Consider the following 13,190-nt stretch of genomic DNA (forward strand, 5'->3'; position numbering starts at 1 on the left):
CCACCGAGCCCCGGTACGTGCCAGCTCCCGCCGCGGAGGTGAAAGTCCATCTGTTTGCCGGCGTGGAGATGTCAGCTCGTCATTTGTATGATCCGGGAGCCGCGCTCCTGTGCCGCTGACCCCTTTCCCCCGCCTGCCTAGTTGAGATGTTACCCCTCTGACAGCCAGACAGGCGAGCGCTGCCGAAACCCGTGCCCCTCCGCAATTATTTTCCCTAACAATTAACACCGGTGCTAACTTGACACCTTTTCCTTGTTTGGCTTTTGTAAACCATCATCCCTTTTTCTATTAATTCCTGGCATTAATATTTTCTTCCGCGCAAGTGCCGCCGTTCACCCGTGAAACAGTTTGAACATTATGTAGCTGTCAAGATAGCGAGGGATTACCCAGTGTGCCTTGCCGGAGTAAGTGACACCACTGAGGCCCCAGTTTGAGATGTTTATTTTGAGAGTAAGCTGACAAGCATGAAGGCCTGATCCCAGAGTGGCAATCTTATTTAATTAAAGGCCTCTTTTTATTATAGCTTTCTTCCCCTCACTGTTTTTTATATATTTTTATATAAAAATATGTATTTATATAGAAATAAATATAAAACATATATGTCTATAAATATATGTAAATATAAAGGAAGACATTCTTGTATATATAAATGAGAATGATTGCTAAAGCCTGGCTCACATGAGCAGTGCTGGGCAGCCCTTCCCCCTCTTTTATTTGCCTTTACTGTATAACAACCTGGAAAGCTTTCAGAGCAATAATGCAATCGGGATGCTTACTTAGCTATAGTCTTCTTGCTTCCCATCCTCAGAGAAAGGGCTTGGAGTTTTCTACTTGCAGATATTGAACTTGCTGGCTGTTTGCTTTCTCTGTCTCCTCTTTCTCTCTCTCTCTTTCCAAGTTTTGCCCTTGTTCATGGGTTTTCTGTGCCAAAAGCAGATGAGTTATGGCCATAGATCACCTCCCTCCATCGCCCTCTTCATGCTTTCATTTCATCAGTTGCTTTCCTTGTCTCGGCCAGTTGCTATTTCATGCACAGAATAGGTTGTGGACATTATTATTACTATTACTGTTATTTTTTGCTCCTGCTTATCTTGTAAATAAAAGCCAGTTCTTTTTTTTTTTTTTTTTCTTTTTAAAGGAGCTGGAAGAAACTAACACCAAAGAGCTCAATGCTGTTATTTCTTAACTTCTGCATCCTCTGAGAGCTACTGCTCACATTGTGGGGCTACGATTTATCTGTGTGTTCCCACTCATTGTGGAAAGTGTGCTGGTTTTAAGCTGTACATTTTAGATAAGATTGTAATCATAGTTCTGAGAAGTATTCCAGGGAAAGGTCTAGTCCTAACTCATTGAAAACAATGAGAAGCTGCCCTCTGACTTCCCTGGCTTTGGATCAGGCCTTTATTATTATTCTCTCTTAGAGGAGAAGGAAAAGAAACTTCTTTTTAAGTTTGCAGCATTTTTCACAGAAAGGGGTTGATTTCAACAATTACTGTTCAGGAGAAGGATCAGCTGCAGGTAGTATTTGAAAACCAACTGATATTTTCCTTCTGTGAATGAAACATCCTTTAGGTGCAGAATTGGCCAGGGCTCTTCCCTTTTGAAATTAAAACAGAATAAAAACTTTCTATAATTCTTAAAAATAAGTCTGTATGTTTCAGGAGCACAGTTCTTTACAGTACTACTACAGTACTAATTCCAAATAGATGCTAATGCATAGCTATTTTTTTCTTGAGTCTTAAGTCTGTCTTCACATAACACTGATTAGAGCTTTGGATGTTTAAATACGGATTTTTCACATTCTCACCGTTTCACCAAACTACAGACAAGACTGAGTATTGGTCTTACGCTGGGTTATCCTGAACTGCCATGCGTTCGTCGGCCAGTGTCTCAGTGGGAAGCAGGGAGGACAGGTTCAGATTATTTCTGAATGTGAAGTCTGGTGCAGGAGTCAGTCTTTTCCTGCTGGCAGCCCACAGTGCAGGCTGGGGGACAGCCAGGACCATCGTGTTAGCTGTTATTTTTCTAATGAAATTGAACTGTTAGGAGGGAAGTTTAATTCCAAATATAAGGTATAATACAGACAATATTGAATATGACAGATGAATGGCACCTGGGATCAGTTAATTGTATATGCTGCTACACCTCAGTTTTATTCTTTCCCTTATTTGCAGCTTGTGAGTTTTTTTTTTTTTTTGCAAAGTCTGTGTGCATTACTAAATCAACCATCTAGATAAATCCTTCGTGTACCTTGTTCCCCCTTTTGTATGGTGTCCTGCATGCCGGTTGGTGTTAGTGCAGATGCCACTGGTTTAATAACAATAATAAAAAGTTGATTCCCTCTTCTGTTTTCCTTTGACAGCTGCAAGTCTTTCTATCGCTGCTGAGTGGCACGAGCCTCACGCTCTGTCCATGGACATCTGCTCCATAAAAATATGGGGCATTATTGCCATGGCAAATTGTGCCGCTTGGATTAAAAAATGTGTTACCTGAATATTGTTTGTTGTCTTTACGGAGTCTGTTCCGTGTGTGGTTTTTATCCTGAGCTGGTGAATAATGTTAGTATTTTTTCACTGAAACTTCAAATATGGTTTTAAGTAAATTGGCAAGTGACACCAGTGATGAAATCCTGATGGGTATTTTAGCTATTGTTACTGGTTTCCTTGGAGCTCCTATCCAAGTTGCGATGCTTCTGAGTTTTGGTCTTTTTATATATTCATAGTCACAGAATCACATTTTCTCTCTTCCACTGTCTGTGTTAGTTGGCCTGTAAATCGTCCTTCATCCCTGCTTCTGTTTGCTCTATTCCCAAATTAAAATGTTAACTAAGTTATTAAAGAATAATTAACGTTTTTTTAAGTATAACACAGCAGAGATCAAGCAAACTATGAAGAATTTTTGTTGCCCGCTTTCAAACGAGTTTCTGGTTCTGTTCTATAGATTTCCTGTATGAACTAGCAATTTTTATATAGGTAATTAAGTATATGCATGTATATATAAAATAAGTAATTTTACCTATTATTTATTGTTTTATGAAAATATAATTTAAGGTTGTGGGGTTACGTGGGGGCATGCTAATTTATTTTTTATTAATTATCACAGGTACAAGTGACCCATATGTGAAATTTAAACTGAATGGGAAAACTCTATACAAAAGTAAGGTAGTCTACAAGAACCTCAACCCAGTTTGGGATGAAACTGTTGTGCTGCCTGTACAGACCCTTGATCAAAAACTCTGGATCAAGGTAAGTTTTCGTTTTAGATTTTTGACAGATGGGTCAATATTTTTTTAAGCAATTATTTTCAGCTTCAGAAACGTATTGATTTTTATTCACTGTAGCAGCATAACATAAAACACAATCCGGTTTAAGAATTTCAGCAATTTCAAATTAAAATGCACATATGTCTTTTCCAGATTCTACTCACATGTTTTGCTTTCCGTCTGCAAAAAACCCAAGTTGAAATAAAACTCCTTGACTGGATGTGTTTAAAGCTATGGAGCTAAATTCTGCTCGCTCTTACTGTGCTTGTGCAAATGCAGTGAAACCAATAGCGGTTTCATAAGCACGTTTTAAGAGCATAATTTGGCTGGGTTGAACAGAATTATTACCTGGGATGCAGCCGTGACAAGTAGCAAAGCCTTTTCTCATTATGAGTAACGTTACAGTTACCAGAACTGTAAGCTACCAGTTGCGAGCACTAATTGCTAAAACATCTGTAGCCAGAAGTACCTGATTTTTGTGCCGTGTTTTCATTATGCTATCCCGCAGAGCATAAAGGAACAGGCACAATCCATAGCAGCACACATATCTCTGTTTACATAATATTAAGAAGATACTTTCAAAATCCTGTTTAAATATTTAGTTAAAAATACAAATTAAAGCAGGGAGATGGAAAATTATCCCTGAATTGTATCTAAGCTTTGATCTTTCAAATACGAAATTGAACTGAAAGGGCTTAAAATATCTGTTCTTTTATCGGCTGGGATAAAACTGGCTTATGATGTGAAAATTAGAAATATTTATTTTATTTTGCTACCAGGTGTACGATCGAGATTTAACCTCTTCCGACTTCATGGGTTCGGCATTTGTAGCACTCGCTGAACTTGAACTCAATAGGTAATACGTTTATCTAATTAAAGGTTGTTAATGCAGCTTAATTGAGAAACAGAGGAAAATAATGAAATGCTTTTGCTCTAGCTTGGAATTTGTCTATTCGTGAAAACTTTGATAGAAGGGTGGGGAGCACATTTTAAGAGAAATTACTTGAGATAAATCCTGTACACGCATGTGTTTATCCAGCGTTACGTACCGGATTCAAATCCAACCTGGATGGAGCCCAGTTCAGCAGAAGGCACCCTTTCCTTTTCATATCTAGGAATAAGAGTTTCTATATGCGGCATTGTTTAGGGAGAGCTACACCAGAATAATTTATGGAGGTGGAAGAAGAAAGAGACCCCTTCTTAGTCCCACGTAGCGTGGGGTGCCTTTTTCTGTACATAATTGGGCTGGGGAGCGGTTTGCCTGGCTGGCTGCGAGCGCCCCGTTTCCAGCCTCCCCCCGCAGCCATCCATCCCTGCGGCAGCTCATCTGGCCCTGATTTAGTGCGGAGGCAAGCCCTGCGCCTTTTGTCTGCTGCTGCTTGGTCTCAATGTGGAGCTGGAAGCCAGGAATTCAAGTTTTAGTTCTCTCTTTTATACTCCCTTGCTGTGCAAATTTTTTGGGGAAAATGAGTTTTCCCTGTGCGGGTGTATTATAGCTCCCGTGGCTGTTGTATCAGAATTTCTAGAAACATTAATGAATTTATCCATGAGATAGTGCCGCCAGGTAAATACCAGCATTCCCGTTTTCAGAGAGGGAACTGAGTCACGGAGGGAGATTAAATGCGGGCAGGAATAAGGCAGAATAAATATCTCTGGAGATGAATCCTAGCTATTAATGTTAGAAAATTCCCTTGGATGAATTGTCCTGTCACTCTTCTTCCCTGTGAAGTGGAGAGAGTAGTAACTTAATTCAGCATGTATCTGCATATGCAGAGTTATGAGTATTAAGCAATGCTATATAAACACTATGCTACGTTATTAAAAGGGGGGTGTATTTTGTCAGAACTAAGAAGGAACCCTCCAGATTTCCCGTTTTAACATTTAAACTCAATATTGGGAATTCCAGACAAGAAGCTGAAATTTGCACAGCTCAGTGTGACCTTTAATAATGAACTCGAGTTAACTGGAGTCAATAAATGCACGTCTTTTTTGCTTGTAGAACTACTGAACAGGTTTTAAAACTGGAAGATCCCAACAGTTTAGAAGATGACATGGGAGTGATTGTATTAAACTTGAGTCTAGCAGTCAAGCAAGGAGACTTCAAGAGAAATGTAAGTGGTTTAGGAAATCAAATTTATAGCTGGAATGTGTAGGGGGGGGAAGACCTGGCATAATCTGATTTACTGGGAAATGCCACCTTTATTTTCATCCTCTGAGACTCAATATTGAAATTGAGATAGATCATAACTTTAAAAAAAACCTCCATGTTTAACTGGGTAAAAGTTGTGTAGACATCTGTAGCTGGATGCTTCTGTCTCGTAGCTGTGAGCAGCTCTCCGTGAGCTGTGCAGTATCCACCACTGCAACGTGCAGGTTGCTGAAGTGAATGTATGAACTGTACCTGCTGTGATTGCTATTCCAGAGCATACTATTTTCTGATTTCCACCTAGGAGTTTAACACTAAAAAAAAAAAGTTACTACCTTTTTCCCCCCCCCCATGACAGTGAAAAAAAATCTATCCATGTGAAATCTAAAAGCAGAAATTTGATGTTAAGACTTAAACTGCACCAATCCTGCAGAGGAGCACACTGGCTGAGAGGAAGAGATTGCTTGCAAAAACCCTGGTTTTGCCACTGACAGTTTCTTGACTGAGTTCAAATGAACCTGGCTCCTGATGCTGAAATGTGGTGCGTTTAGTGATGCTAGAAACCCAGAAGAACCTGGGCAGAGACTGGGAACACCACAACTGAAGCTGATAGTTTTTAAATTTCAGGTCCTGCACGTGTTTTTTTGCTTTGTTTTCATCTTTCAAGTTTCCTACTAGTGTTTTACACAGTGCGGAGCATACCTGTGTTGGTGAACTCATCCTGTTCCTGTCCTGCAAGGGGTGGGGAAAAGCCAAGATCAGGCGTTTACTTAGCTCTGGTTTTCAAGCCAGTCCAATTTTAAATATGTGTAATAAATATGTAAAGAGAAAATCTTTCTACAAGTCTTCGATATAGTCTAGCATGAAAGTTGCTGTTTACAGCACTTCATTGAATTATAGGTATGGAATTCCAGTCTGAATGGGATTATTTATAGAAACATAAATGTTTCAAGGGGTTGGAAAGCAAAATAAGAAAAAGCTAATGTGGGACATCTGCCATTCATTATTTTTCAAACAGTTGCCTTTTTTGAGAATTGTAAAATATCAATTAATAATAATTGTAATATGATGTAAATGATAATTGTAGAGTTATTTCTACCTCAGTATGTGATTATTTAAAAGCTTAATGACAACATTCAAAACACGGTTGTATTTATATATCTATATTATGAGATGGCTTTGATCTGAGAGGTGAATTCCCCCTCTAACTTGTACAAGAGTGGTGTTGGCACACGTGACACTGGATTGCAGAAAGGGGGGAAGCAAAGACATAAAGTTTCTTTAGCAAAAAAGCAGCCAAAAGAACCTCAGGAATTCTTCTGGGATTTTTAGGAAGGCATGGGCTAAAGTGGACCTAGCCAGTGAGACAGAAAATACATTGGTTTAAAGTAGTAGCTTTTGGTACTCTTGGGTGTGCTTAGTTAACATTCAGAGTGCAGATGATAGAAGAGTTGGTGCACACTGTAATTTTTTTTAAAGACGATGTTTTAAGCCCTCATATTTCAAATGCAAATTGCTCAGCCATTTCCAGTGGAATCAGAATAGTGAAATGGCTCTGTCCACATTAGCACTTAACAGCAAGATGATTTTTTTTTTTTCCTTTTTAAATTAGCTTACTGTAGAACCAGATGGCACCAAAAGTATAAGCCATGTTTCTTACTAATGGCTCTGGGTCCCTCCACTTTTTATTCTTGATTTTTTTTTTTTTTTAAATTTCCTCTTTTTTTTTTTTTTGGTGCAATGCAGGTATTTTGAGTTTGTTGATTGTTGTGTTCCATGAGGGAGGGGAGGTAAGTGAATGCAGTAGTAGATCCAGCCTCCTACTTATTAATAAGCTTTTCTAACACATTTGACAAGCTGCTGTTTGAATTATTTTACTAAACACTTTCTTTGTTTTACTCCTTCTCTTTTTCCTCTTTCTGGGTTCTCTTTGGTACGGTGGTGGGGACTCATGAATAGAGATGGTCAAGTCGGAAGAAGCGAACTTCATCCAAGGTAATCCATATTTTTTTATCTTCAAAAAAAAGTCCCCTCCCAAAATATTTGTGCCCTCCTCTGAAACAAAGCATAAAAATATGAAAACTCTGAAGTCTAGATGCAACCTGTCTAAAAGTGGTAGCAGTATTTTGCTTTTTTGATTTTTTTTTTTTTGTGGTGAGAAATTGCCACTGTTTTGTTATTGTAGGTCCTACTGTAGTGTCTAGTGGCAAGTGACAGTAAGACACCACTCAGCAAAGAGCTGTAGAAAGAGAGAAACTGTCTGTGCTAAGGAAATGGGTGTAAATATAACCAAAAAAAGGGGCTATGGGAGATTTGAGTTGCTTAAGGATACCCGAAAGATGGCCGGTAGTTGCTACTGGAGTTGAACATGGGTCTCCTGGTTCCCAGTCTAATTGTTTGGATTGCCTCTCACCATGGGGGGAATTTGTGAGGCAGTATTTCTTCTGGTCACTCCTGTGGGTTTTGAAATTCCTTTTGTTTTTAGGAGGGAGACTGAGCAGGGAGTTTTCATTACCAGCAATGTAACAGGATTTCCAAGATTTGTGTGTTGCTGCATATCTACATAACTTGCTTCCCTTGGTCTTCTGTAGTATCCCTGCAGGCTTACATTACTTTTATATTCCTGTACTGTCTCATTTTTGCATTAGATTTTAGCTTGTTCGGGAAACAGACTGTGGCTTTTTATTTGTTGTGTAAAGCTTTAATTTGCTATTGAGTAAATAACAATGATATAGAAACTGCAGGCCCCAGTACCCAGCTTGAGCTATACAGTCTAACTTTCTGAAAAGCAGAATTTGGCTCTTATGAGAACACATACGCATCTTGATATTTTCCCTATATAACTATCGGTTTGTGCCTAAATAAATTGAATAATTAACCTCCTCTTGTTTTAGTCATTACAACTGTAGTGTGCTATGTAGAGGAGCCAACCCTCTCAGGTATTCTGCCAGCAAGTATATTTTTGTCAACAGAAGAAGTGCAAAGTACAACCCTTGGAGCTGGACGGCAGCTCGGCGAGCCCCGGTTCCAGGGATATCGCAGCCCTTCCCGCGGGGCTCAGCGCGGAGAGCCGCCAGGCATCCCTGAATGCCATATGACAGAAAGTGATGGAATAATTGAAGAGCTCAGCACTTTAGTTTTTAACTGAAGCTCTGGAAATTACTGTGCCCTCACTCAATCTGTGTAGCTTGATCCCCCTTTTTCTCACACACGCACACACAGCTGTCTCTTGATGCTGGTTGGCTTTGGGTCCCAGGAAAGGGAGCCAGGTTTTTAAACTCTGGTCCTTTTTGTCCAGAATAGCCAAACTTCTGTCTTGGTTGCTGTCACTGGAATTTTTTTTTTGGTTGTACGCTATATCTCATTGCATTTTGAATAATTTTACATACAGTTTTTTGGACCTTTAGCTGTAAGCCATACTGGCAAATCATTCAGTTCTCAAGACTCTGGCTTGTGCCTTAGCATCTTTTAAAACAAAATTAAGAGATGCTGAAGCATGGTACTGATTTAGAAGTGAAAGTATTGTTTAAAAGAGGAGGGGAAAAAAAAAAAAGCTGCAACCCTGTGCTCTATTCTGTTCCAGTCACTAGAGGGTAGGAGAGCTTCAGTTCTTCCTAGGGAAGACACAGTTCATGCTCCAGTGTGATCTCTAAAGAAAAGCTCTGTGACCATCCAAAGGCAGTAAAAACATTTCCCAGCATGCGCTGGAAAAATCTGACAAAGCAGTATTTCCTAGTTTATTGATTCTGCTACTGCACTAAAACACTAGTACTGTACATCAATAACAATCTTTAGTTAGGAAACTCTGGTCTGTGGAAGCGGTACTAGCAGTTTGTGGCAGAACATAAAGGCTAGAAAGAAAAATTGTGTGCATGGGGAATATAGGTGTCTAGGGAAGGCACAAGAGGTTATGGAAGAATAGCCAGAGAGTATGATGGGGTAGAAAACAATGTTGCTGGACGAGATAAAGACACAGGAATAAGGAGAGCAGGGGAAATGGAGAGAGCTCTGTAACAGATACACAAACTCGTCTCTTTTGGCTACTGAGCTGACTCTGGTTGTTGCAGGAGAAAAAGGCCGTATACTTCCCATTTGAGCAGCTGAACTGAGATCTAAATTTCATCTCTGTAGGTTTAGGCAAATAAAAGTTTTCTATTTGAAATAGTTTTCCAGGGTTTTTTGTGCTGAACTATAGCTGACCTCTATTGTAATATTTAGCTTTTCCTCTACAAATACAGGGAAAATGTCTTATATTCAATTTGTCCATCCTTAAAATAACTTTCACAGCTTTTTTTAATCTGTATTGCCTATATGAAAGAAATCTGGTTATACTCTAATTTGACCATTTTATGTTATCTTAGTGTGGATTTGGCACATCAGTGTCATAAATGAGTCTTTTCCCATTAATCATGGGATTCTTGCTGGCTTCTCAAATTCACCCCAAATGGTTAGTACCCCTGTTGATGGCATTAATACCTGATGCAACTCCGTGTCAGACTGGTGAAGGGGTTCACGTGGGCTGTTGTGGATACTATATACTCTTCATGTGTGTTCTTTGAGCTCCCTTGCTTTTTGAAGAAAAAGCTACATTTCAGACAACAATGAAAACAGCATCAGCACAAGATCTCCAGTCTAGCTGCGGTTGCCTCATGGTCATTACAGATAGTATGCAGGAAGGATTTCAGCAACTGAATATTGTCTTTTAAATCATTTTGGTGCAAGAGCTGTTGAACTGGATGATTTAGCTATCTCTTGATTACACAGTATATATTTTTCACTGCTGCTAGAAGGGAATCATCGCACATTTGGGCAGACTCCCAAGACATGGGCAGCACATCCAGATCCCTCATTTTTCATGGGAGCTGAGAACAGCATTGTCCTCTGTGGGAGCTGTCTCCAAGAGCGCAGCTTTCTTCTTTTTCTCATGGAGGGTGGCATTGCAAAGGGAAGAGGATACTATTAGGCAGTATTAATATGTGCACTCATATCTGTGTATTGGCAAGCTCTCCCCTCTTTTCTGTTTTTCTTTCTGGGTCTATCTGGGGCGCAGAGGGAGTTGGTAGCTATCTCCACTGGAGCCCAACATGCTGATGCTCAGTAGCCTTGTTTGTCCCGGGTGGCTTGAGTCTCACCCTGAGTGCCCCGCACACTATTTCCAGCATTTGTACAGCTGAATAACCTTTAAGTGTTGAACATCTATGAAGCAAATAAGCAGGTTTGCTTGGGGTGGATTGACCTGCAGCAGTTCAGTCCTGAAACAAAAGCGACACAATTGCCACCTTGATAGCCTAAGCTGATTGAATAAATTGGCTGAAAGGCTGACCGGACCGAAGTGCTCCTCAGCATCTCATTGCAGGGGAAAATCCCTCACTCTCCTTTTTTTTTTTTTCTTTTTTTCTTTCTTTTCTGCGTGGGCTGTTAGGTTTCATTTTTGCCTGCCTTGTTGTATTTGGCTTTCTCCCACAATACCCCGTGGGCAGCGACGCTCTCCAAGCGTTTCGCGGAGCGGAGGGACTCGGTTGCCACAGGGTCACGCATTGTGGCGGCAATCTCGTGTCGGTTCACTTGCCTTTTTCTCGCTGCCCTCTCCTCTTTCCCAAGGGGAGACTGCCTCTGCAAAATGGTTTCCTTGCCTAATGAGGAGAGGTCCAAAGAGTCTTCCTATTTGTGTGTTGTTGTTTTCTCAAATGGCAAATTACGTGGCCCAGTTTCGATGTTGACCTCTTCACAGGGATTGCAGCAGGCTTTCTGTTGTCCTGTCTCATCCTTTTAAATGAAAGATGTGAGAGACGGGCTCGCTTCACACTTGGCCACCTCGCCGTGTCATTTAAATGTACAATTTTTCTGCATCTCTTTATTGCTTCAAAAACAAGTTTGAACTTGGGGCATGTACGCGTGTGTCAGGAAAAGAGACAGATTTGAAAGCAGCCCTGATGCACCAGAGGGGATTCGCTGGGTGCCTATAGAGGGAGATTATATACAAATGGTGTTATCGGGGAGACCCGAGCTCCTAAAGGATTTTGTGAAGCTGGATCAATGAGCTGGTTCTTTCCCCTCCAAAGCTCTGTCGTTCTTGCTTGTCTCCTGTATTTGGCTCTGAAGGCAGAATATGGCCCACCTGCTCATTCTTGTCCAGCTTTCTTCTTTAAACCAGAAATAGAAAGTAATAAAAAAATTGAAAGTTGGTGTGAGAAGCTTTTATATTCATTTTGAAACCAGGAACTAGATTCTGAAAATCATATTGTGAGCACTGATTTTTAATTTTTCTGTTCAGAGATGTGGGATGTTTTCTGGGCAAATGTTCTTTCTATGCAGTAGGGAGAAGAACCATCTTCTGTTCCTCAAGTGGCAGGGTCCTGCTCTATGACAAGGCCGTACATTTGTTTCAGAGAAGATTACTCATTACTTACCTGATGTTGCACAGTCCCTAAATCTGCAGTAAATAAGGGCTCTTAGACTTTAAAAATATCTAGTTTGTTTTTAAGAGTAAAGCTGTCTGGATATTCTTGTGCTTATTGTTTTCTTTCTGACTGGCTTGTTTGAGGGATGCTTTTTGTTCAAATTGTTATCCGTTTTACAGCAGTGAACTGCTCATAAAGGTGACCTTTATGGTATCACTGGTTATTTGCACACAGAGCACAGCCAAAATCCGAGCTGTATCTGGAGACAACCCCTCAAATTCTGGTCTCAAGGCCATCTTGATTTCAGAAGTGATGGGGGGCAGGAAGGAATAAGCAAACTTGTCCAATGTCTTGTGCTTGACATGTGCCAACTTCCATCATAAAGCATGTGTTTCCTAATTTCCCGCCCTATAGCCTGATCCTAGCTTCAGCCAACTTTTCCGTACCTCTGCAAGGCACCTTTACTTTGGTCTGGGATGTAGCCAGAGTGTGAGCTGGCTGACTGCAGGGAGTTTACAGGAGAATATAGCAGGAGAGTCCTGAAGGACCTGGCATCCAGTCTGGGAGCATAGCTGGAAAGAGCTCAGGTTCAGCAGCAGGAGGAGCTGAAGTACCCAAGTGCAGAGGTGTCCATAGCCTGGGAGGTAACAGGGAGAGGGAAGAGCCGAATAGATAAAAACACTTTAAAATTGTCACTCTTTAAGCAGTTATGTCCTCCTTTTCTGGCCGGTATAGACAGGGGCTTTGACTTTTCTGGTCTCATTGTGAAGGCAGGTTAGTGTAGTGATGGCTGAAGCGAGGGAAAGTGTTTGGCATGGTTTTTTCAGTGCTTGTTTTGCCCCTGAGTAATTTTGTTGGACTAATCGCTGCACTTCTCTGTGCTCTGCTCTGTAATAGTTTTGCCAACTCGCAGGGAGGCTGTGAAGTTTAATCAATTAACTCTGTGTAAATCAGTTTGAAACAAGTAGGTGCGGGGTATCAGAGAGGAGGTAAGACTTTTACAATAAATAGTACAATATCATTTTCTTGTCACATGGGAGGCATTTTCTGTAGTGCAGGCTTCCCCAGGCAACACTGAAGTCTACTCATTGATGGTCCAGGTCTGTGGATCTACCACACATCTGGGTTTGCCCAGATGTGCTTCCTTCCAGAAACTGAGTGGAATCTGAGACGCTACCTGTTTGGCTGGGATTTCCATCAGGGTGGTCAGAGGAACAGCCTGCCAAATACCCGGGGAGGCTGGAGAGGTGGCCGCAGAGCATGCACGGAGTGATTCTTTGGTATGTGTGTAGATGATACGAGGCACAGGAGACGTGCCAGACCTGCTGAGCACACACTGTGGGAACGACCTGGGCATGTCCAGGAAATCCAAAGTATGCCT

The 13,190-nt window shown here is 40.9% G+C and overlaps 1 protein-coding gene across 4 annotated transcripts in view; it reads left to right on the top strand.

The window, feature by feature from the left end:
• Window positions 1-13,190, top strand: part of MCTP2 (multiple C2 and transmembrane domain containing 2) — a 104,473-nt gene that overhangs the window by 15,907 nt on the left and 75,376 nt on the right. For all 4 annotated transcript variants that reach the window (XM_050903070.1, XM_050903067.1, XM_050903068.1 and 1 more), the window contains 4 exons: window positions 3,103-3,245; window positions 4,042-4,118; window positions 5,262-5,373; window positions 7,368-7,403. In XM_050903070.1, coding sequence (XP_050759027.1) covers window positions 3,103-3,245; window positions 4,042-4,118; window positions 5,262-5,373; window positions 7,368-7,403 — 368 coding nt within the window. The remainder of the gene's footprint in view (window positions 1-3,102; window positions 3,246-4,041; window positions 4,119-5,261; window positions 5,374-7,367; window positions 7,404-13,190) is intronic.

The sequence above is a fragment of the Gymnogyps californianus genome, chromosome 11 (genome assembly GCF_018139145.2).
Source record: "Gymnogyps californianus isolate 813 chromosome 11, ASM1813914v2, whole genome shotgun sequence".
Lineage (NCBI taxonomy): Eukaryota > Metazoa > Chordata > Aves > Accipitriformes > Cathartidae > Gymnogyps > Gymnogyps californianus.